Here is a 24,994-nt window from a genome sequence, read left to right as displayed (position 1 = left end):
TTCCCCAGCCAGCATTCAAAGGAGAGGGAAAGGAAGATCAAAAGGACTGTCACCAATTCATTTAGTGACTGCTTCACTTAATGACCAAGTCTCAATTTGGGTGGCTAAACTAGGTCTCTCTCTCATTCTCTCTCTGTTTTTCTCTGTTTCTCTCTGTCTTTCTCTTTCTCTCTGTCTTTCTCTCTGTCTCTCTCTTTTTTCTCTCTCTCTCTTTCCCTGTGTCTTTCTCTCTCTCTTTCTCTCTGTCGCTCCCTCTGTCTTTCTCTCTCCTCACAGACACATGGACATATGCACACATTCCCATGTACAATATATTTGTATTGGACTGAAAAGCAACTACAGATAATCCTCGACTTGCAACAGTTCATTTAGTGACCGTTCGAAATTACAACGGCACTGAAAAAAATGTTCTTATGACCATTTTTCACACTTAAGTTTTTCACACTTACGACGGTTGCAGCATCCCTGTGGCCACGTGATCAAAATTCAGACATTTGGCGACCGACTCATTTTTATAACGGCTGCAGTGTCCCGGGGGGGTGGGGGTGGGGTGTCACGTGATCCCCTTTTGCGACCTTCTGACAAGCGAAGTCAGATTCACTTAACAACCATGTTACTCACTTTAATAAATGCAGGGACTCATTTAATAAGTGTAGTTAAAAAAAAAAGAGGTCATAATATGGGGCAAAGCTCACTTAACAAATGTCTCACTTAGCCAGATAAATTTTGGGTTCAATTGTGGTCGTAAGTCGAGGAGGAGCTGTATAACACTTACAAAAAAAAATCCTCCACAACCAGTTAGCAATCAGGTGGAATTTAAAACAAAAACAAAAATCAACAGCTTGCAGGGCAGCTGAATCAACGGCAGCAAAATAACACAGTGAGTTCATCAACCAGACCTCAGGAAATAAAAAGCTTGCTGACGCATCTACTTTTATCAAACACCTTTACGCGTTTCTACTTTCATCCCCACGAAAACAAACATTTGAAAACTCCATAAAGACTCCGGTCCTTGAAAGAAAACACAATAAAAGATAACAAGATAGTAACAGCAAAAACCGAAAGTCAAGTTATTTTATGATTCTGCTTTTGCCAACTTGGGCATTCTCTCAGGAAGGAGGTGCATTTCAACTGCCAGAATTTCATGGCTAAAAATCAGTGGTGGGATTCAAATTTTTTTACTACCGGTTCTGTGGGCGTGGCTTGGTGGGCATGGCAGAGCTTGGCAGGTACGGCTTGGTGGGCATGACAGGGGAAGGTTTCTGCAAAATCCCCATTGCCTCCCCACTCCAGGGGAAGGATACTGCAAAATCCCCATTTCCTCGCAATCAGCTGGGACTTGGCAGGGAGAGAATAGATGGTGGCAGGGCCAGTCAGAGGCTGACTCTGTAAGCTGCTTTGAGAGGGCTGTAAAGCACTGTGAAGCAGTATATAAAAATGCTATTGCTCTTCCTTTTCTTTCTTTCTTTCTTTCTTTCTTTCTTTCTTTCTTTCTTTCTTCTTTCTTTCTTTCTTTCTTTCAATTCTTCCTTCCTTCCTCCCCTCCCCCCCTCCATGGTGCACAGTGGTTAGAATGCAGCATTGCAGACTAACTCTGCCCACAGCCAGCAGTTCAATCCTGACCAGCTCAAGATTGACTCAGACTTCCATCCTTCCAAGGTGGGTAAAATGAGGACCCCAAATTGTTGGGGGGCAAGAGGCTGACTCTGTAAACCGCTTAGAGGGGGCTGCAAAGCGGTATTTAAGTCTAAGCGCTACTGCTAACCTCTGTCTCGCTTAGCAACAGAAATGTTGGGGTTAACTGCGGCCGCAAAGTCGAGGACTATCTGTATTCTGAAAACCCCACAGCCAGATAGTAGCCAGAGAGGGGGCTATTTTCAATTCTGTGATTTGTGTTCACTGCCCTCCTCCTGAAAAGCTTTGTCCGGGGGGGGGGGGGGGGAGCCAGGGACTACAGGAGAACAAAATCAAGAGCCCCCTACCCCTGCCCCCCACTTACAATGCAAGGTGAGATTGAAAGGTTGCGATTCCTCCGTGCTGACTACCCCATTTGGCATCTTGTAGCTGACTTTGCATTGGAAAATGGAGTTTTTATCTGCTTTTTTGGGACGCATGTAGAGCACGCTTGATCTGGAATATAGTCCCGAGGCTTCCTTCACTGTCCTCACCACCTCGTAGAGTTCTGGGGAGGAAAGACAACACGACGAAGATGAGCTTCGCAATAGATAACGCCCACCGTTTCAAACGTGTGTAGGCTGAAGGTGGGGGTTTTGTTGGTTCCCCCCCCCCTCTGTGGGCTCCAGGAAAACAAAAATCATGTCAGGGTTCCAAATATCATCCACAATTAAATCAGAGTCCGAGGCAAAGTATTGCCCAAAGTTCCAATTTATTAAGAGAGCCATGTTGGCAACATCTGGGAAAACCCGAATCTGAAAGCTTCCCAGTTTTCCCCACCCAGTTGAAAGTTTAATATCTTGCCCCAACATCCACAAGTCCATCCCATGGTCCAAACTTCCACTGCCATGCTGGCAGTTCCACCCATCCAGTTCCAATCAAGTGCAGAGGTGCAAAGATGAAGGATGACCTTGGCTTTCTAGAAAGAATTTTGTTATGGCTACATAGCATCTAACTCCTACAATCCCCGCCCCCATTTTCCCACAATAGAAAATGCATAGTAGAATAATAGAAAGTGTGGAAGGCCAAATATCCAAAAGAAAAGATGGCTGCAGGCCGGACAAATCAAGTGGGCGGGTGCAATTGTGTATTCTTTCTTTCTTTCTTTCTTTCTTTCTTTCTTTCTTTCTTTCTTTCTTTCTTTCTTTCTTTCTTTCTTTCTTTCTTCTTTCTTTCTCTCTCTCTCTTCATTTACATCTGTCTGTCTGTCCCTCCATCTCTCTCTCTCTCTTTCTCTTTCTCTCTCTCTCTCTCCCCTCCTCTTTCTCTGCCAATTTTTCCTATTGCACGTCCAAGTTTAAAGAGTGTCTCTTTATGGGTCTGTCAATCCGAGACCGCTTGGGGGGGGGAATACCTGGCTGCCCCTCCTTCTATTCAAGGAACAAAGAAAGAAACGGCTTCTTTACCTTTGTTGTGTTCGGTGGTAATATTCAGAAACTGCCCATCTTTGTACCAGCTGACGGTTGGCGCAGGGTAGCCATTTTTGCCCATGCATGTGGCTATCTGAGAAAGGAGAAGAGGCGGCTGCTTAGAAAGGCCTTAACAAGCCCTGGGACAGTGGTGGCATTCAGCCACTTTGGACCGGTATCGCTTGCACCAGTAGCGGCAACTGCGGGTGGGCCAGCTCATCTCCCTGGCTCCAAAACGGTCTAGGTAGCCTTGTTTTCAACTCCACGCGCCTGGGTGCATGCCATGCGCAAAAGCAAAGTGCATGTGCCAAAGGCAGCATGCATGCGCAAAAGGCAGCATGCATGCGCGAAAGGCAGCATGCATGTGTGGAAGGCGCATGCATGCACAACACAACACAAGTGAGCACATGCCCATGCTCACAGTTGTAAACCTAAGTGAATCCCCCCCCCCCGCTGCCCTGGGACTTCCACAATGGGTGTGTATGTGTGAAAAATCAAGATGGCGCCTACTATTCCATCACCAAAACTTTGCCTTTTTTATCATGAATCTCACGCTTATGAAAACAGGGAAAGCACTGACTACACAGCCCTAGCTATTATTTTGAGTTGTCTGATCCCCCCACTCACCCCCAAAGATGACCCTGGGGTTATATGCTCATCCTGTGGGAATGTACCCTGTTTCCCTGGACACCGGATAATAAGCTCAATTGGGCTTTTGAGCGCATGCGCTAAAGAAAACCCCTCCCCGAAAATGAGCCCTCCCCCCAAAATATTGCAACATAGCAGCAGCCATGGGTGACCACGCCCGCCACCTCCTGCACCTCAAAATAGTAAGACCTCCCCGAAAATAAGGCCAAGTGTTTATTTCAAAGGGGGGGGGGGGTGAAAAGAAAATAAGACCCCGTCTTATTTTCGGGGAAACACACGGTATTCATTCCACAATCGTTACGGACAAAGAATCTTTAAAATCCCCCCCCCAAGTCATAAATATCATGCAATTAAAAGCACAATGACTATATATGTATACTTTTTTGTTCTATTTTTTTTTAAAGGAGGAGGAAGATACATGTCAAAATTAAATATGTATATTGAAAAGGAATTATGAATACCATCAACATAAAATGGAGCTTACTCAGAAGCTGAAGTACACCAAGTAAATGAGTTGAAGAATGTGAAGTAGAGGAGAGAGGTAAGGAAAGAAGAGAGGGATAGGAGAGAGGGCAGGGGGGAAGAGGAGGAGAGAAAGGAGGAGCGGAAAGGGGAGAGAGGAGAAGGAGAGAGGAAGGGGAAGTGGAGAAGGGAAGGACGACAGAGGGAAGAAAGGAGGTAGGGAGTGGGAGGAGAGAGGGAGAAGAAAGTGATAGATAGGGTATAAATGGAGAGCAGAAGAGCCAATAATTGTTTTTTGGGAGTTGATGGTAAGACAAATTGATGTAAACATTTAATAATACAATACAATGTTGGCTATATAATAGTATACATATGATTATACGTTATGAAAATGAAAAATAAAATAAAATAAGGACTACTGTAAAAAACCTCCCTGCATTTAAAGAGAGACAAACTCACCTCCAAAGCAATATCAGCAGTGACAGAGAGCGTCCCGGAGTTCTGCGTCAGCTCAGGGGGCTCGGGTGGATCTATAAAGAGAGCCAATCGGTCAGAGAGAGATCCAGAGAGCGTGCAAAATAGGCGACAGGCCTCTTAGTTAAGTCTCAGCATCCGGAGGTGGCAAAATTTCTTCCTCCATTGAAATACAGATGTTCCTCCAGCTATGAACGACACGGCAACCAAACCCTCCATTGCAAAGCAAGATTGTTTAAGCCCCCATGACTTGGCTTCACTCTTAGGTGATTATTTTTTAAAAAAAATAGATTTAATCGTTTTACAAGTTTAGAGTTGTAAGTCACTTGGCTGTGTTGGGTGGAGGAAGGGAAGAAAAGAAAGAAAGAAAGGAAGGAAGGAAGGAAGGAAGGAAGGAAGGAAGGAAGGAAGGAAGGAAGGAAGGAAGGAAGGAAGTTAGTTTTGACCAAGGCTTCCCAAGAGCCTGAAGCAAACTCCTTGTCCCAACAAAAAACCCTTTTATTAATTGACTGTGAATTCTGCTCATTCACATCCAGCAAAGTCTTTCAAGGGAGGATTTACACTCACAGTCCTTATCTGTCTTGGAGAGCTGCCAGGCCGATATCTGTTGGCAAGGAGTCTCGGAGACTCACAAACCAATTAAGTGAACTAATTGCCTCCTGCAAGCTCCACTCCCCTTTCGCTTCTCTTTTATTTCCTCTGGGACGGGTCATTCATCGTCTGGCCTCACTCCCAAGTCGACCCCTGTTCTTTAGCTGTTCCCTTCGTCTGGCAACTCTGCGCATGCGCACACTGGGAACAGGCTCCCCTGCGCACATGCTCCAGTTTTGGCACTCGGTGCCGAAAAGGCTCGCCGACACTTTTCTAAACCAAACTGGGCCACTTTAAGATGGGTGGACTTCAACTCCCAGAATTCCCCAGCCGACTGGCTGGGGAATTCTGGGAGTTGAAGTCCACCCATCTTAAAGTGGGCCAGGTTGAGAAACAGAGCTCTAAATGCCCCCTGGTTGAGGTATACTTGAAAATCCAAAGCTTTGGCTTGGCACAACATTATAAAACAAACCTTCCCATCAAAGAAAACACAAAAAACAGCCAGGAAAGTAATAAACCAGAGCAGGGTTACAGGAACTTAAGTTCCACCATTGCTGTTTGGTCAAAGGATGGGAAATGATTGAGTGTTTTCCGTTTGTCAGCAATAAAGGTGTCGGGCAAACACAGCTGCTTCTGTTTGCGCCTGCTGGGTTTTTTTAAGCATCTCTCCGAATCCCATCAGGGAGCAAAAGCGAATGAAGCAAAGCGAGTGGAGAGAGGTGGGGATTGCTGCAGATGGGGAAAAGGAACGGGATTGTAGGGACAGCGTAAAATCGAGGTGTGTGTGTGACTTTGGGCCAATCACCAGGGGAGGGGGCGTTCTAGTCCCGCCTTAGGCATGATTGCCAGATTGGACATTTTGGGCCAATCGTCAGGAGACAGTGAGTTCTAGTACCGCCTTAGGCATGATTGCCAGATTGGACATTTTGGGCCAATCGCCAGGAGACAGTGAGTTCTAGTCCCGCCTTAGGCATGATTGCCAGATGGGAATCTCTAGGCCAATCACCAGGAGACAGTGAGTTCTAGTCCCGCCTTAGGCATGATTGCCAGATTGGACATTTTGGGCCAATCGCCAGGAGACAGTGAGTTCTAGTACCGCCTTAGGCGTGAATAACAGATGGGAATCTCTGGGCCAATCACCAGGAGACAGTGAGTTCTAGTACCGCCTTAGGCATGAATGCCAGATTGGACATTTTGGGCCAATCGCCAGGAGACAAGTGAGTTCTAGTACCTCCTTAGGCATGAATGCCAGATGGGAATCTCTGACCCAATCACCAGGAGACAGTGAGTTGTAGCCCCACCTTAGGCATGAATGGAGGACGGGTGACTTAGGGCAATCACCAGGACACTGTGAATTCTAGTTCCACCTCAGGCACAAAAGCCAGATGGGAGACCTAGGGCCAATCACCAGGAGACAATGAGTTCTAGTTCCGCGTTAGTCATCAAAGCCAGCTGGGTGACTTTGGGCTCATTCCATTATCTCTGCTCAACCCACCTCATAGGATTGTTGTTGTTGTTGTGGGGGAAGATAGGAAGAAGGGATATTAAATGTTTGCCACCTTGAGTTATTTATAAGAAATAATAACGGCGGGATATAAACAATGAATATAAATTCTCTTACCGAAGACCTTGAGTTGGGTCCTTCCGGTGTCACTTCCGGAACTGCTGGTCACTTGGCAAGAGAAGAATTTTTCGTCATTCACCTCGATGGCAGTAATGACCAGGCTGTTGTTGGCATCCATGAAGACCCGTTCCGTATACTCCGTTCCTCTGTCCACGCCTACCTTACCCTTGTCGTTGTAGGCCACACGCTGTTGCTGCCGCCCCGTCTTGTCCATCTGAAGTTTGACATACGGACGTATTTACGGATTTCTCCCACCTCTGCTCCTACAGAGGAGGTGGATTTCATCCACGACCCCGGCACGCCCATGCCCTCTAATCCTTGGCAAACCCACAATACTCACAGTGAACCATTCTACCAGGAGGTAATCCTGCTCTTCCATCACTGTGTAAGGGCAGGAAATGGGCACCTGCTGGCCCATAACCACCTCCATCTCGGCTACCATAGACACCTGGACCTTCGCCTGACATCCTGCAGGGGAGGAGAAAAGGCCATCAGAAGGACTCAACAAACATCCGAAGACCTCAAAAGATCCTTGCTTGGCCAAGAAAGCCCTCAAAGTCCAGCTCTGGTTGGCATGAAGGCCTTCCAGATATCTTGTGATAGGATCACCAACTGCTTCCTAATTTATGCTTAGTTCCTGCTTCTTCTCTCCCGTTGACTGGACCACCCTTCAGATGAACAGGTTAGACTCTGAGATAGTCAGCAGCTGTTGTGGCCCGCTGGTGGCCAGCAGAGCTGGCAGCAGTTCCGGACAGTGAGGAGGTTGGGGAAGAACATGGGGGCTGAGGAAAGTTCAGACGAGGGCTCTGCATCGGTGGCGGAGAGGGAGATAGACAGCAGTGAGGCAGAGGAACAACTCAGAAAGCAGGGTCGACGTGGGAGTAAAGCCACACCTTGGAGGTGATTGGCCCCTCCCATAGGAAACAATAGAGGAACGAACGGGGAGGGGGCTTTTGCAGGAAACAATTTGTCCCTTCGGTCATTTCAAGAGTGGAAAGTTCTGTTTGCGACTATAAGAGACTCTGTGCCAAGTGTTGCCTTGCCCTGCGTTTGGAAACTAGTTATCTGGCAGCTCTCCAAGCAAGATAAGGTTCGTGTTGATAAATATTCCTCTGAAAGACTGTTTGCCAAGCCTTGCGGACTGTGAAGGAAAGGAATTCACAGTCACGTAAATAAAAGAGGTTTTGCCAGGACCCAGACTCTGCTTCCTGCTTTCTATGGAAGCCCAGGTCAGAATAGCAGCCAAGCAAGACCACGGTTGACTAACTTGGTCCTTCTGTCTAATTTGGGTCAAGTTTTCAATGCTGTTGCCTTAGGAATTTTTCAGGACATTACAACCTTAGAAAGCTACCCCATTGCGGTGGTTACTACAATCCAAAGAAGTTTGGATCCAGAGAAGCAAAGCAGAAGATCTGAATTGCAATTCCCCTGTTAAGTCTTTGACGTACGACCATATTGGGGACCAGAATTTCTGTTGCGAAGCACAGACGGTTGTTAAGTGAGTCCTGCCCAATTTTATGGCCTTTTTGGGGGGTCATGATTATTAAGAGGATCTCTGCAGTTGAATCATAAGGTCATTAAGAAAATGTGGTTCCCTGCCCCCTCATTGGTTTTGCTGGTCAGATGTCATCTGGAAAGGTCACACATGATGCTCATATAACCCATAAATATATGCCAGTTACTAATCGCCCGATTTTTTATTACTGTGTGACCGTGGGGATTCTGTAAGCGTTGTAAATGTGAGAACCAGTTCTCACTTTCCCCGCCCCCGAGGTTATTGTAACGTCAAATGGTCGCTAAACAAACAGTTATAAGATGAGGACTAGCTGTAATGAACCAATTGACAGTCTCTATAGATCAGTGTTTCTCAAGCGTGGCCACTTTAAGATGGATGGACTTCAAGTCCCAGAATTCCCCAGCCAGCCATGCTGGGAGTTGAAGTCTGGGAGTTGAATTCTAGGAGTTGAAGTCTGGGAGTTGAATTCTGGGAGTTGAATTCTGGGAGTTGAAGTCCACCCCATTTAAAACGGCCAAAGTTGAGGAAAAAAGTGCTCTAAATTCTGCATATATCAAAAGTAGATGGTGAGGTCTGTCATTCCTCACCGAGACGACAAGACTGTCTATTTTTCCCCTTAAAAAAGAAAAGTTCCCTTTTTGTTCTGCTAAGTTTTGGACTTGCGGCCAATTCACTCCCAAACGTGCAAACTGCCCCTGTTTTGTGTCCTCTCTCGGCTGTCGGGACATGGCAGCTCAAAAGCCTGCCTGCCTTCCCAGGTTTTGTAGCTGGAGAGTAACCTCAGCTTCTTTTCCTTCAGCCTTGCTAAAAATATCTAGCATCCCTGCTGCAAAGGCCCGTCCAGTTAAAGAACACAATCGTCTCTAAATGGAAAATGCACATCATTTCATTTTGCATTTCCTTTGCCACAGAAAACAATGCCCGGTGCTCCATTCAAAAGGCTGGCGCACCCCGCCAAAAACCCTCAAGATTTTTCAGCTCGCACAAATCAAGCGGCCCAAGTTTTGGGGCTGCGCCCAGCGGTAGCCGCTGCTCGGTTTGCAAACTGTCAGAAGTGGGAACATAGTGAAGGGCGGGGCAAATTTAAATTAAATTGAAATGAAGTGATTATATGAATTGCAATTTACTCCCTGGGTGGGTAGTAGATCTACTTGTGGCCTAGTGCAGAGGATCTGACGGTCCCTGTTCAAGCTTTGGCAGTTTGGAGAGATCTTTTCACCTTCTCTTCCAAGCTGCTGGATCCAACACGGAAAGATCACTAGGTTCTCACCAAAATCTAGCCTGATCCCTTGCAAAAGGCCAGGTTCATCAATGAGACTAGAGGTCTATCTATGCAGCTCGAGGCACCAGCTGCTTGCAAAAGGCATGCAGTGTCTGTCTGTCTATCTTCCATTATCTATCCATCCATTCCTCTATCATACACCCATCCATCCATTGCTCTCTCCCCATCCATCCATCACCTATCATTTACATTTACATTTACATTTTGGTATTTCCTCGTGGTCTCCGGTCCAAGAGCTCACGATAAAAGATAGATAGATAGATAGATAGATAGATAGATAGATAGATAGATAGATAGATAGATGATTGATAGATAGATAGATAGATAGATAGATAGATAGATAGATAGAACGGATGAGATAGATAGATAGATAGATAGATAGATAGATAGATAGATAGATAGATAGATAGATAGATGATAGATAGATGATTGATAGATAGATAGATAGATAGATAGATAGATAGATAGATAGATAGATAGATAGAACGGATGGGATAGATAGATAGATGATAGAGAGATGACAGAGAGATAGAGAGAGATAGAGAGAGAGATAGAATGGATGGGATAGGTAGATAGATAATAGATGATAGATATAGATAGATAGATAGATAGATAGATAGATAGATAGATAGATAGATAGATAGATAGATAGATAGATAGATAATTAACATTCAGCCAAGGCCTGGTGCTGTAAAACTTGCCAGTCCCAATTTCTAGATTTTCACTTTTAAGGGCTTGAAAAGAAAAGGGAAGAAGCTCCTAATTTTAGCCATGCTAAAAATTACATCCAAACTAACGGGACAGCGAAAGAAGGACTTGTTTGGCAGTTCTATTGAAATCTTCCCTTCTTGACGGTGGAAATAGGCAGAATCCTGTACAGTGACAAGTATTCCCAAAGTGCTTTGAAGGCAGAGCGTACGATCCAGCAGGCTTCCTCCAAACCGCGAGAGAAAGAAACTTCTGTCTTTTTCCCTTATGGATGTGCTAAACTCCGGCAAATCCACCCCAGCCCAGCCAACAGCCTTCCCCTTTCTCTTACATACAGTGGCAGACAGTTATTATATGCCCCTGGCCCCTCTTAAGGCAATCTTGAATAAATATGGGCTGGGATGGAGGGGCGGGAGGGGGGGCAGGAGAAATAAAGCAGTTCTTTGCCTCTGCAAAGGGGGGGGGGGTTGAAAGGGGGGGGGAGGCAATCCAGGCTATGAAAGGCCCCCGCAGCAGCCGAGCAAGGAGCAGCTGCTTGAGATTCCAGGCTGGCACTCAGGGCTTTGTTCCCAGATAAATCCCTCCAAATTGGGGTGGGTGGAAAGGGGGGGGGCGAGAAGAGGAGGAGGAGGGGCTGCTTTCATTCCCCCCCCCCCCCCCCCCCGTTGGAGAGCAGGAAGGGGAATTCTAGCAAGGCAAGGTGCCCAGAAACTCCTCAGAGCCAGGGAAGCAGCTGGCAAAGTGGACTGTAGGGGGGGAGGGAGAAAGGAAGGAAGATAGTGAAAGAAAGAGAGGAGGAAAAAATAGAAAGAAAAAGAAAGACAAGAGAAAGGAAGAGGAGAGAGAGAGAGAGAAAGAAAGAGAATGAATGAATGAAAGGAAGGGGGAGAGAGGGAAGGAAGGAAGGAAGAGAAAAGGAAGGAAAGAATAGAGAGGAAGAAAAATAGAAAAAATAAAGAGAAAGAGAAGAAAGAGAAAGAGAAAGAAAGGAAAAAGGGGGTAGAGGAAGGAAGGGGGAAGGAAGGGAGGAATGGAAGGAAGGAAGGTGAGGGAGGAAGAGAGGGAGGAAGGAAGAAGGGAGGAACAAAGGAAGGAGGGAGGGGGAAAGAAGGAAGGGCAGAAGGAGGGGGAAAGGAAGAAAGAGAGGAGGGAGGGAACGAAGGAAGGTGTGGGAGGAAGAGAGGAAGGAAGGAGAGAGGGATGGAGGAATAAAGAAAGGAACAAAGGAAGGCGAGGGAAGGAGAGAGGGGGAAAGAAGGAAGGGCAGAAGAAGGGAGAAGGAAGAAAGAGAGAAAAGAAGGAAGGAAGGAAGGAAGGAAGGAAGGAAGGAAGGAAGGAAGGAAGGAAGGAAGGAGAGGGAGGGATGGCTCAGGAATTCTGGGAGTTGAAGTCCACAAGTCATAAAAGAGCCATCATTCCCCACCCCTGGATTTAAACATCAGCAGGCTTACTTTATTTTCCACCCAACTATCCTCAGAAGGAAAGTGAGAAGAGAGAATTGCATTAAAACCTTCCAGCCCTGGAAGACCAGGGAGGCCAAATTAAAAACACGTTTCTTCCCAGCATTATTCAAATCGGAGCCACCTCTGAGGATTTTAATACGCCAACAGGCCCTGCGGCAAAGATGTGTAAGCGGCTGAGCTACCCGGTGAAAGATTTTAGTTGCAAATATTCCTGCACAGGCTTCCCATCCCAAGTACTTTCTTTGGACGTGTCACGACGAGTGTGTGGGTCAACCCCACCAACTTCAAGTGGACTTCAGCTCCCAGAATTCCCCAGCCAGCCATTTTGCTGAGTTGAAAAACGCTATTTCTACTGCATTTTGACTTGAAAAGAAGAAAAGTTTTCGTTGCAAGTTATTCTTTCTCAGTCTTTTCATCCTCGGACTTATTTCCGGGGAATTTTTTTCTACCGCGACGTGTCTCAAATCTCAGCCACTTTTAAGATGGGTGGATTTCAACTCCCAGAATTACCTAGTCAGCCATGCTGGCTGGGGAATTCTGGGAGTTGAAGTCCAGCGGTGGCTGCGATCAAGAAACCTGATTGTATTTTGATTTAAGAGAGAGGAAGGGCACGGTTTGAAGCATTCAAGGTTGCTGCTAAAAATGGCTCCCTTGCGAGAATTTTAGTTTGTGTTCTGACATCCTGTGTTTGAGATAGATAAACTCATTTGGCAGAACATTTGGGGGGGGAGGGAGGGTATGTTGTGGGCATATTCTCAGCTCTCTTTTATAAAGATCCTAATAGAATTGAATGTAGTAGAGTAGAGTAGAAATATGGAATAGAAGAAAAGAGAATATAGAGAAGAGATGAGAAGAGTAGAATAGAGAATAAAGAACAGAGGATAGAAAATAGAATAGAATAGAATGGAATAGGAAAGAATAGAATAGAATAGAATAGAATAGAATAGAATAGAATAGAATAGAATAGAGTAGGGTAGGGTAGGGTAGGGTAGGGTAGAGTAGAGTAGAGTAGAGTAGGGAATAGAATTAGGAATAGGAATAGGAATAGGAATAGGAATAAGAATAAGAATAGAATAGAATTCTTTATTGGCCAAGTGTGATTGGACACACAAGGAATTTGTCTTCGGTGCATATGCTCTCAGTGTACATAAAGAAAAATAAAATAAAATACATTCATCAAGAATCATCAGATACAGCACTTAGTGATTGCCATAGGTTACTAATAAGCAATCAAATCATACTAGGAAACAAATAAAACAATATAAATTGTAAAAATACAAGCAACACGGTTATAGTCATAAGTGGGAAGAGATAGGTATTAGGAAGGATGAGAAGAATAATAGTAATGCTGTCTTAGTAGATAATTTGACAGTGTTGTGGGAATTAGTTGTTTAGCAGAGTGATGGCGTTCGGGGAAAAACTCTCCTTGTGTCTAGTTGTCTTGGTGTGCAGTGCCCTATAGCCTCGTCTTGAGGGTAGGAGAGTTGAGACAATTTATGTCCAGGATGTGAGGGATCTGTAGATATTTTCACAACCCACTTTTTGACTGGTGCAGTGAACAGGTCTTTGATGGAAGACAGGTTGGTAGCCATTGTTTTTTCTGCAGCTCTAGTTATCCGGTGAAGTCTGTGTCTGTCTTGTTTGGTTGCTTCAATTCTAATCCTGACCCAAAATATGATTCTCCCAAGGTGATCAGATAAAATTGCTTTCCACCAATCCAGGCACCTTGGATAAAGCATCTTTATTTATATCTACCAGTAGTCCTTGAGTTATAACAGTTCGTTTAGGGACCGTTCCAAAATTACAACGGCACTGTAAAATGTCACTTATGGCTGTGGCAGCAGCATCCCCAGGATCAAAATTTGGACATGGGAGTAAACTGACTGATATTTAAGATAGTTGCAATATCCCGGGTTTATGAGATTTCAAGAACCAGAGGACGTTGGTCACGAGAAGGAAAGAAAAAAATAAAAACATGCAACCTGGCCCGAGGTTCTCGGCAGAAGAGGAAAATTGAGTAAAAGAAGGAATTGAGTAAGAACTAAACGCTTTTGGCTTCTTTTCCCCCCTTGCAGGTTAAGACATGCTGAATGCAAAAAAACGAGGCCTCGAAGCCAGTGGCCGGGGAATTCTGGGAGTTGATGGCCACATATCTTACAGTTGCTGTGCTTGAGGAAAACACTGCTCTAAGCCATGTAGATTCAGGCCCAGAAGGATGCCATGCATTCCATAGAGCCTCCCACCCCTTAAGCCCTTTTCCTTCCTTTAGATGCAAGCAGCCTCTTCTTCCTGAAAGCTTTCAAATGGAGGGCTATTCTCAGCTGGCCGGAGGCTTCTCGGTGGTCAGAACTCAAGGGACAGTTTTTGAACTTCCCTGGCTGCAAACGTTTGGCAAGTAAATAATAACCAGGAGCAGCTGTTCAAAATTTGATTTTCCTAGCTCCAGATTTGGAGGAGAAGACAAAGAGAAGGAGGGTAAAGACAAGCAGGAGGAGGAGGAGGGATGGAGGAGAAGGAGTGGAAAAGGAGAAGGAGGAGAGAGAGGGGAGGAGGAGGAGGAGGAGGAGGAGGAGGAGGAGGAGGAGGAAGGAGGAAGGACAAGGGTTTGAGGAGAAGGGATGGAGGGATGGGGAAAGAGAAAGGGAGAAGGAGGAGAAGAGATGAAGGATAGGAAAGGAGAAAAGGGGGGAAGAGGAAGAAGAAGAGGAAGGAGAAGAAAAGACAGAGGAAGAGGAGGAGGAGGAGAAGTTGGGTAGTACTTGGATGGATGGATGGATGGATAGATAGATAAAGACAGACAGACAGACAGACAGACTCAGAAAGAAGAAACATGAGCACAAACACACAAAATAAAGAATTATTTTGCAAACTAACTCTTAACAGAGACTTAACAAAACGAAACGGTCCAGCTTTCTCCAGCCCCCAAGGATTTGTGGCTTAAGCTAGGCTTCTTAAGGCACGAAAGGGAAGGTCTTATTCTACAACAAACCCCCCCCCCCCCATGGAAAATGCACAAAGGCGGTTGTGGAAATGTTGCAATTATGCGATGCAGTTTGTGTCTCCGGGGCACTAGCCTCGGTTTCTCCCCCCCCCCCCCACTGAGCCCATCTAAATTGTATGCAGATGAGGTTAATTATGCATAAACAGCTGCAGGTTAGCCAGCTTTAAGGCTTTTTGCTAATGTGGCGGTCGAAGCTGATCCCAGGCTGCTGGAGTGGACAGCTATCATAAATTTAATGAAACCGACAACAAGCACATGAGCCATCTGAAACTGTCAAAGCCAGATCCAGAGCCAAGATTCGCTCCTTGAAGGTTTTTCTCCTCCACTTACTGGTGAGAGACCATCATATATGTATGTATGTATGCATGCATGCATGTATGTATGTATGTATGTATGTATGTATGTATGTATGTGTGTTACAACCCCTGGTATGCCCAAATATAGCTGATAAGGAGGAGAGCCTGTGACTTAGTGGCTAATACATCTGCCTAATATGTAATACAGCCCCAGGTTCAAATCCCAGTAAGGGTATGGCTAGCTGATGAGAGCTAAATAGCTTGAAATAGATCTATACTAGTCTCCCTTTATTTATTTATCAGCACAAACACAACACACGCATACACACAGATATATAGAGCCATTTAAACCCATTTCCCACAGAAAAAACACCGGGAGCCACAAAACTCTTCCAGTGCCTAACTATTTCCTGAGTGGCCACAAAACTAGCCTATGTACTTGAATTCAACGTCCTGTTTCTTTCTAAAACTTTTCTTGGATTTATCCATAGTTGGCCAACTGGGGGTCAAAAAGCTCAATAAATCGCGTGCCGGTGGGTGTCGCACCTCGGCAGTTGTGACGCATATTTTGAGTGACAGGGAGCCGCAGCAGAGGCATGAGAGAGCCACATGCGGCCACGGATTGCTGACCCCTGGTCCATAATATCAGAGGCCTGCACTTCATCAAAAAAAGACGCAGACGTAATAAAGTTTGGAAGCTGCCAAAGGATCCTTATTTTTTGCAGTGAAAAAAATCTAGAGTGATTCCCCCCCCCCAAATTGTAGAAAGGCAGGTTGTAAGAAGCCACTATATGTCCATTTCAGCCCTATTAATTGATGCAAAACAGACTACCTTCTTTTCCTGAATGCTAACCAGAAGACTGTAGCAATTTCTAAGTGCTATCCAAGTCTGTTTCCATCATAATCCATAGTGCTACCTCCTGCCCAAACTTGCACATAATGGGATTTAAACCTAGAATAACGATGCTAGATTAATAAAAGGTCCTTCCAAAACGTCACGTGGCATACAGGGAAATGTGCTTTCAGATAATAGCAATAGCTGGTTGAACTTGGAAGCTAAGTAGGTTAGGATCTGGTTGACGTTTGGATGGGAGATTATCAGGAAAAATTGGTGGCAGAAGTTAAACTGGAAAATAACTGGAAAGCCAGCTTGGTGTAGTGGTGAAGGGGCAAGGGCTAGAAACCAGGAGACTGGGAATTCTAGTCTGACTTTGGACATGGTGGTGACTCACCAGGAGATGGTGAGTTCTAGTCCTGCCTTAGGCACAAAAGCTGGATGGTGACTTTGGGCCAATCACCAGGAGACGGAGAGTTCTAGTCCTGCCTTGGCTATGAAACCCAGCTGGGTGACTTTGGGCCAATCACCAGGAGATTGTGAGTTCTAGTCCTGTCTTAAACATGAAAGGCAGCTGGGTGACTTTGGCCCAATCACCAGGAGATTGTGAGTTCTAGTCCCGTCTTAAACATGAAAGGCAGCTGGGTGACTTTGGCCCAATCACCAGGAGATTGTGAGTTCTAGTCCCGTTTTAAACATGAAAGGCAGCTGGGTGACTTTGGCCCAGTCACCAGGAGATGGTGAGTTCTAGTGCCACCTTAACATGAAAGCCAACTGGGTGACTTAGGGCCAGTCCGCCTCTCTTAGCCCAATCCACCTCGCTGGCTTGTTGTTGTTGTGGGGGGAAATAGGAGGAGAAAAGAATATTAGGTATGTTTCCCATCTTGAGTTATATATAAAGTCCTCAAGGCAGCGTTGGGAAAAAAATAATCTAAACAAATAATTTTTAAAAAATGGTAACTCGGAAGCACCTAAGCCTAAAGCACGATTTGAAACACGGCCAGTGTTTTTGCTCTCCTTTCATCTCCTCCAAAAGGACAAGACACATCAACAGCTCAACTTATAATAACCGTAGCTTCAAAAGAGATCTTGAGTACGGAAACCAAACTCCACCCGGATCCTTGAAAACCCTGGGCTAAAGATAGATTTTCATTGGCGTGAATATTTGGAAAGCGCTCTGAATCCAAGGTTCTGCGTTCTGAATATTCAGAACCAAGGCCAAAAGTAGGTTGGGTTTTTTTTTAGGATTCTTCTTATCTTCCTTTGCAGGGTTGTGTCCTAAATTGGGGATGCTGTTGTTGTTTTTGCAGCATGGCAACTTTAAGATGTGTGGACATCAAACTCTCAAAATTCCCCAGCCAGCAAAGCTGGCTGGGGAATTCTGGGAGTTGAAGTCCACACATCTTAAAGTTAACACAGTTATGCCCTAAATCAGTAATGACTAACCATTTTGTCCTCGCTTACCGAAATCGTGTGCGTGCATGCGTGCGTGCCCACACCCGTAATACAATGTGCTTCCCCCCTCCGGGCATGCGCACACAACACCACCCCCACCCTCCGCACTCCCCCACATGCGTCTCATTTTGGGCCTAGCAGGCTTCCCTGAAGCCTCCTGGGACAAAAAAATGGGCCACGGGAGGTGGGCATGGTACCCCCGCTGCCTCCTGAAACCAAAAATGGGGCGATGCGCTGCAGAGACCCGGAAAATTAGCTGGCCGTTGGGAAGAGTGCGTGCATGGGCAGTGGAGCGGACCTCCGCGTGCCACTTCAGGCAGATGTGCCATAGTTGGCCATCACAGCCCTAAATTGTGCTTTCACTCAGGCAATTCTCCTAAATGGAGGCACTTGATCCTCCTAAGTCTTAAAACCATCTTATTTTCTTTCTTTTTTTTAAGTTTGCCAACTTCCCGAGTAGGTTTTTCGGCCGAGGGTTCGAACCGTGCTGCCATCTTGCTTGATTTTCCTGGGAGCACCTGACATTCCTTCCCCTAAACCCACCCGGCAAAGTTCTCATCTTCCTCTGGCGATTTGGGTTTTCTCCTCCTAGACCCGTCATGGCAAAACCCATGGCACGCTTCGCCCAGCTCAGCTCCCCTGCGCATGCCACCCCACGCTTCCCACCAGCCAACTAATTTTCGGGTCTCTGCTGCGCATCCCCCCTCCCCCCCAGCCCCGTGCCCCATTTTTGGTTTCAGGAGGCTTCAGGGAAACCTGCTAGGCCCAAAACGGGGAGCAGGCAGTGGGGGAGTGTGTGTGTGTGTGTTGTGCACGCATGCCCAGGGGACGGGGCATATTGCATTATGGGTGTGGGCGCACACACAGACACACACACAGTCGCATGCACGGGAGGACAGAAAGGTTAGCCATCACTGCTCTAGACCAGCGGTCGGCAAACGTAAACACTCAAAGAGCCGTTTGGACCTGTTTCCCACAGAGAAGAAAACACCGGGAACCACAAAGGTCCTAACCGGAAGCCCCCCGTTCAATTCTGGAGCTGACCGGAAGTTCAGTTCCCCCACCACACAGTCTCCTCCTAGCGTGGCGTACTTTTCCCTCTACCTGTCATAACCGAAAGCCCTATCAATGGTGGAGAGAACTGGAAAACTCTCCCCTTGTCATAGAGTTTTCTCCTGGCGCACTGCGCTTCTCTCCCGCCCCCCCTCTCAAAATTGTGGCGCCGACCGGTGATGCAGCCACAGCAGAGGGAGGAAAGGGCCACACGAGGCTCCAGAGCCGCAGTTTGCTGACCCCTGCCCTAGACTATCCTAAAGAAAAGGGGCAAAGACGGACAAGCCGCCTAGTGTCTTTCGATATAAGGGCGCCCTCCACGGTGTGAAATCTGGGCACGAAAATGCGGCCATCGCGACGGCGAACGAGCTCTTCGTACGATCCATGTGGAAAGTTTGATTTGGAAAGAATGAGCTGGCAGTCTCTCTGGCAAAGGGAAACCCATTCGGGGCAGGAAAACGCCTGCGCAAATCCCAAGTGGCAAAGTCACGCTGAGGTTTTCTGGCCTCCGTGCCAATCAGCTTTGCACCTGGGTTGAAAAAGCAAACCATCCCACCCCCGGCTTGCAAGGTTAAACGAACAGTTTTTTTCCCCCCAAGATGAAAGCTTTACGCGCGACATCAATTTAAGCCGCCCTGCTGATAAAAGCGGGCTGAGCCAAATCTGAGTGTCCGTGACTGGGATGGTCTTTGTCCCTTTCTCCCCCAGGCTGGCCCACAAACAAACAAAAGCTGGCATTTGAGTTGGCCGAGGCTAGGAGGTTACCTCCTTCCCAGCCTTGTGGGTGGCCGAGCAAAAAAAAAAAAAAAAAGCATTTTGCACCCATGTCTGTGAAGCAAACTCAGATGCCCTAGCAGAAGGCCTTTGGCAAGATGTTGTGTCCAGTTACAGGGTGGATGAGAGGCAGTTGGAGGTGGTCAAAGAACGGCAGGCAGTCCTCGACTTACGACCGCAAGTGAGCCCAGATTTCTGTTGTTAAGTGGGTTTTAAGTGAGTTTTGCCCCTTGCTTGGCACAGTTGTGAATCACTGCAGTTGTGTTGTGGCCCACCAGCGGAGCTAGCAGCGGATTCGGACAGTGAGGAGGTTGGGGAGGACCATGGGCCAGTCCTGGAGTCTGGGGAAGGCTCTGATGAGGGCTCTGTGTCAGAGGCAGAGAGGGGGAAAGAGCTGTCTGACAGTTATCAGTTGCCTTCGGAGTCAGACATCAGTGGGGCAGAAGAACAGCTGGAGCCTGTTCCCAGTGTGCGCATGTGCAGAGTTGCCAGACGAAGGGAACAGCTAAAGAACAGGGTTTCGACTTGGGAGTGAGGCCACAGGTGGACGATGAATGGCCCCACCCAGAGGAAATAAAAGAGGAGCGAAAGGGGAGTGGACTTTGCAGGAGACAATTAGTTCGCTTCATTGGTTCGTGACTCTCCGAAACTCCTTGCCAAGTTTGGCAGATATCTGCCTGACAGCTCTCCAAGCCAGAGAAGGTCTGTGACTGTAAATCCTCCCAAGCCAGATAAGGTCTGTGACCGTAAATCCTCCCTTGAAAGACTTTGCTGGATGTGAATGAGCAGAATTCACAGTCAATTAATAAAAGAGGCTTTTGTTGGGACAAGGAGTTTGTTTCATGCTCTTGGGAAGCCTCGCTCAGAACATCCAGATCACGTGATTACTATTTGCAACTTTCCCCACTGATTCCCCGACAAGCCAAGTCAATAAGGGAGGCTGGATTCGCTTAATGACCACCGGATTCACTTAACAACTGCAAAGATTCGGGTAACAACCCTGGCAAATAAGGCCACAAAATTGGATGCGACTCACTTAAAAACCACTTTGTGTAGCAATGGGTATTCTGGTTTCAATGGCGGCCTTGTCAACCTGTATGGACTTTGTCCACAGATTACAATAAACCAGGATATTTTTTAATAACTGGATTAACTGTAAACAAGTCATCATAGCCTGCTTCCCAAATAACATGGAGCCACAAGCATTCAGACCAGAGGTGTTATTCAGCAGGTTCTGACCAGTTCTGGCGAACTGGTAGCGGAAATTTTGAGTAGTTCGGAGAACCAGCAAATACCACTTCTGGCTGGCCACACCCCCATCTATTCTTTGCCTCCTGAGTCCCAGCTGACCTGGGATATTTTGCAATATCCTTCCCGTCACTCCCACCAAGCCATGCCACGCCCAGCAAGCCACACCTACAGAACCAGTAGTAAAAACTTTTGAATCCCACCACTGATTCAGACACCGTAGCAGGTCAAAGGTAGATAAACAAAGCGATACCTTAAAAGAGTTTTTTTTTTTAAATCAGGCCACTATTATTAGTAACTCCAACCCTGAGAACTGTCTGTGAGACCTGCCTAAAGTTTATTATAGAGTGCTTGATATGCCACAATTCCAAGAATTCTTGAAATGACAGTTCAACCACTGCACAAAATAGTCTTCGACTTACAACCATTTATTGATTGATTGTTCGAAGTTACAACAACACTGAAAAAAGTGACTTACAAGTCCACACTTGGGATTCTCACAGCATCCCTAGGGTCAAAATTTGGGTGCTGGAAGGTATTTTTGTTGAGGGCACCCTGGGGTCATTTGCGACCTTCCCAGCCAGCTCCCAAGTCAACGGAGGAAGCATGATTCACTAAATGACCACGTGGTTGCTTTAACAACTTCCGTGACTCATTTAACCACCAATGGCGAAAGACTGTAGAATAAGACATCCCATCGCGCAATCCTCCTTCCTTTGCTTAGCAGTGGAATTTCAGTGTCCCAACTGTGGTCGTTAAGTCGAGGACTACTTCCGTATTTAATGCAGACCAAGGAGCAAAGAGTGACCCCTCTTTCCTTCCTCACAAGGCTGTTGTGCAAGTAAAATAGAAAACTTGGGGGGGGGGGGTTCCAGTGGTGCGGTGGCTCAGCATTTGAAACGCAAAGTCCTGCAGGGAAGGTGATGGAGTTGGCTGAAACGGCAAAAATGGCTATTTTGATGAAAGAAAAGACTAGCAGTACTTTTGTTTCCACGTGAAAACCCCTGCTGAACGTTGTGCTTGAAGGGGAAAAGAATGAAACTTTGATTTGGGGTTTAGCTCTTTATAGAAATGGCTTCTTTTTTATTATTATGAAAAAAAAACAAAAAAAGTTGTGATTTGAGATTAATTGCCTTATTTCACTGCAACAGAGCGAGTCGGAAATCGATGTGTCTTTTTCTCTTTTTTCCCCCTACCCTTCCTCACTCCTCTTCCCCCTCTTCCACCCCACCGTCCTCCTATTTACTTTTGCGTTTTGCATCTCAGTTTATCTTACAACTCAATAAAAACAAATGTGAAACCAGAAAAAAAGCAAAAAGCCCTCCTTCCCCACTTATCGTATCCCACCAGCGAGCTTAATTCTAAGCATCAGCGAAGGCGGTTCGTATTTGCAGACAAAGAACTGATTCTGCGATATTTATCTACGTTGCCTGGGCTGGAGGCCCTTCGTGCTTTCCCCTTTTGTTTTGACCAGGAGTAATTTTTTTTTCTCCTTGCCTGCCAAATAGAAAAGACAGGTAGCTGAATAGCCTTCGGCACGGAAAGTCTGATATGAAATAAAATTCTAATAGGGGCTTCTCTGTTCTGCCCGGACAACTCTGCTGTATATTTCTGCCTTTGGAAGGAAGAGAAGTCATAAAGGAGATATTGTTATCTAGCTCCTATTAGGTACACTTGGGGGGGGGGGGACAGCAACACTGAACATCTGAGTCCTCTGCTCTGCCGGCAAGGTAATCCAGCCAATAATTATTATGCAACTGGAAGAATAAATCTGCACCTCATTTGCAGCCACGGAGTTTTAGCACTGCACTGTTTGTCAATATTTGCAGCTCATCATTTCAAAATAAGGAGGAGGAATTTCAAGCAATTTGGGCTGCCTGTTTTAGGAGTCGTATTTTTCCCCCTACCTTTATTTTAATTGGCAATCCCATACAGGCAGTTCTCGACTTACGACCACAACTGAGCCCCAAAACTGATGTTGCCAAGTGAGAAATGGGTGGAGTGAGTTTTGCTTCATTTTACGGCTTTTCTTGCTGAGTTTGTTAAGTGACTCATTGCAGTTGTTAAATTGGTCGCACTGTTGTTAAATAAATTTGGTTTCCTCCTTAATTTGGCTTGTCAGAAGGTCGCAAAAGGGGATCACAATGACACCAGGACTTGCAACCGTCATAGATGTGAGTCAAGCCTATGAAATGTAACTCACGTGACTATGGGGATGCTGCAATGGTCATAAGTGGGGAAAATGGTCATAAGTCACTTTTTTTCAGTACTGTTGTAACTTCGAACGGTCACTAAATGAATTGTTGTAAGTCGAGGACTACCTGTAGGTTACATTCCTTGCTGAGAACTGACGATTTTAACCCTCATGCAATCTGGGTTCAGGTAGTCCTTGAATTACAACCTTTTGTTTAGTGTCAGTTTGAAATTAAAACAGTGCTGAAAAAAGTGACATATGAGCAGTCCTCGCACTTATGACCATTGCAGCATTCCCCATGATCATGTGGTCAAACTTCGGGCACTTGATGACAGGCAGGAATTTATGAGGGCTGCGATGCCCAAGCAGAGATAATGGGGAGATCGGATTGACTTACAACTGTTCGTTTAATGACCGTCCAAAGTTACAACGGCATTGAAAAAGTGACTTATGACCATTTCTCACAGTTACGACCGTTCCAGCAACCGCATGGTCACGTGATCAAAATTAAGCCGCTTGGCAACTGCTTCACAGTTATGACCGTCGCAGTGTCCCGAGGTCACGCGATCCCCTTTTGCGACCTTCTGACAAGCCTAATTAAGGAGGAAACCAAATTCATTTAACAACGGGGCGACCAATTTAACAACTGCAATGAGTCACTTAACACCCGAGGCAAGAAAGGTCATAAAACGGGCCAAATTTCACAACGTGTCTCGCTTAACGAGATAAATTCTGACTCCAGTTGTGGTCGTAAGCAGAGGACTCTCTGTGTTTGGTACCTGCATTTGTCTTCTGCACCGGCACTGTTCGTTTGGCAAAGCAGGCGGACAGAGGCACACCTGAGCCCGGCCGTCACTGCCATTCCCCCAAGCGGCCTGGTCCAGGCTGCTGATTCTCCTCCAGGCCACCCCCGGCGGGGAAGATGAAGGGGAGTGACGGATCAGCCTTATTAGCGGAGGTCCTGCTGGACAGGGGGCCAGACTGGTGACAGCTGGGGCGGAGGACTATCCCACCCCATCACAACATCAACCTTTCCCTGCTCACAGCTTCAACAGATCGACCACAATGGCATAGAGCAGCGATGGAGAAACCTTTGGGCACCGAGAGCCCAAAATGGAATGCGTTTGCATATGCCAGAAACCCAAAGACCAGCTGGCCAGCACACACAGGCCTGTTTTTGGTTTTCAGGCCATTTTTCGGTCCGTTTTCAGGCTGTTTTTGACCCCAAACTGGCCTGAAAACAGCCCAAAAAACAGCTCGGAAAATGGTCTGGTTTTTGTCTGTTTTGGGCCCTTTTCAGGCTGTTTTGGGGCCATTTTTCAGGCTGATTTCAGGCCATTTGGGGGGCTTTTTCAGGCTACTTTCAGGCTGTTTTTTGGGCCATTTTCAGGCCATTTTATCAGGCCGGTTTCAGGCTGTTTTTGGGCCATTTTCAGGCCACTTTTCAGGCCAATTTCAGGCTGGTTTTTGGGCCCTTTTCAGGCTATTTTCAGGCTGTTTTGGGGCCATTTTTCAGGCTGATTTCAGGCCATTTTGGGGGCTTTTTCAGACTATTTTCAGACTGTTTTTGGGCCATTTTCAGGCCATTTTTCCAGGCCGATTTCAGGCTGTTTTGTGGCCCAAAAACGCCCTGAAAATGGCCCCCAAAACAGCCCAGAAAATGGTCTGAGTTTTTTGGTCATTTTTTGGCTGTTTTCCAGCGCTTTGGCATCCCTGAAGATGAGATGGAAACCAGAAGAGATAAGAGCACCTGGTGACGGTGCACGTACCCAGAGAGAGGGCTTTGCATGCCACCTCTGGCACGCGTGCCACAGGTTCGCCATCACGGGCATAGAGGCTTTTGGCCTACATCCCTTTGGCTGGTGAATTCTGGGAATTGAAGTCCCATTCACTTCAGATTTGGATACCAGAGCCAGTTTGATCTAGAAAGGTTAAAAAAATCAGGCTAAAAAAAACCAGGAGACTGTGAATTGTAGTACTGCCTTAGGCATAAAAGCTGGGTGGGTGACTTTGGGCCAACCACCAGGAGACAGTGAGTTGTTGTAGTCCTGCCTTAGCCATCAAAGCCGGCCGGGTGACTTTGAAACAATCACCAGGAGAGGGTGAGTTCTAGTTCGAATTCAGTTCCAGAACTGAAGAAGCTTCTTGGAGGAGAAGTGAAACCTTTTGAAGGGGACAAAAAACAAGAAATCCCAGTTGCCTTTTGAAAAAGCACTTTCACCACAAACACACACGGAGGATAATGAGATCACTGGTTGATAACACCCAAAACGCATTGCGCAGACGG

At 46.4% G+C, this 24,994-nt stretch overlaps 1 protein-coding gene across 1 annotated transcript in view; it reads right to left on the bottom strand.

Moving 5' to 3' along the window:
* BCAM (basal cell adhesion molecule (Lutheran blood group)) overlaps positions 1–24,994 on the bottom strand; it is a 58,946-nt gene that overhangs the window by 13,155 nt on the left and 20,797 nt on the right. Inside the window, exons 2-6 of the mRNA XM_081962552.1 lie at positions 7,223–7,350; positions 6,880–7,096; positions 4,653–4,723; positions 3,081–3,177; positions 2,000–2,182 (exon numbers count right to left, since the gene is read on the bottom strand). Coding sequence (XP_081818678.1) covers positions 2,000–2,182; positions 3,081–3,177; positions 4,653–4,723; positions 6,880–7,096; positions 7,223–7,350 — 696 coding nt within the window. The remainder of the gene's footprint in view (positions 1–1,999; positions 2,183–3,080; positions 3,178–4,652; positions 4,724–6,879; positions 7,097–7,222; positions 7,351–24,994) is intronic.

Source organism: Natrix helvetica (genome assembly GCF_964273705.1).
Source record: "Natrix helvetica genome assembly, chromosome: 9".
Lineage (NCBI taxonomy): Eukaryota > Metazoa > Chordata > Lepidosauria > Squamata > Natricidae > Natrix > Natrix helvetica.
Note: the sequence above shows the minus strand (reverse complement) of the source record. Positions and strands in the feature narration are given on the sequence as shown.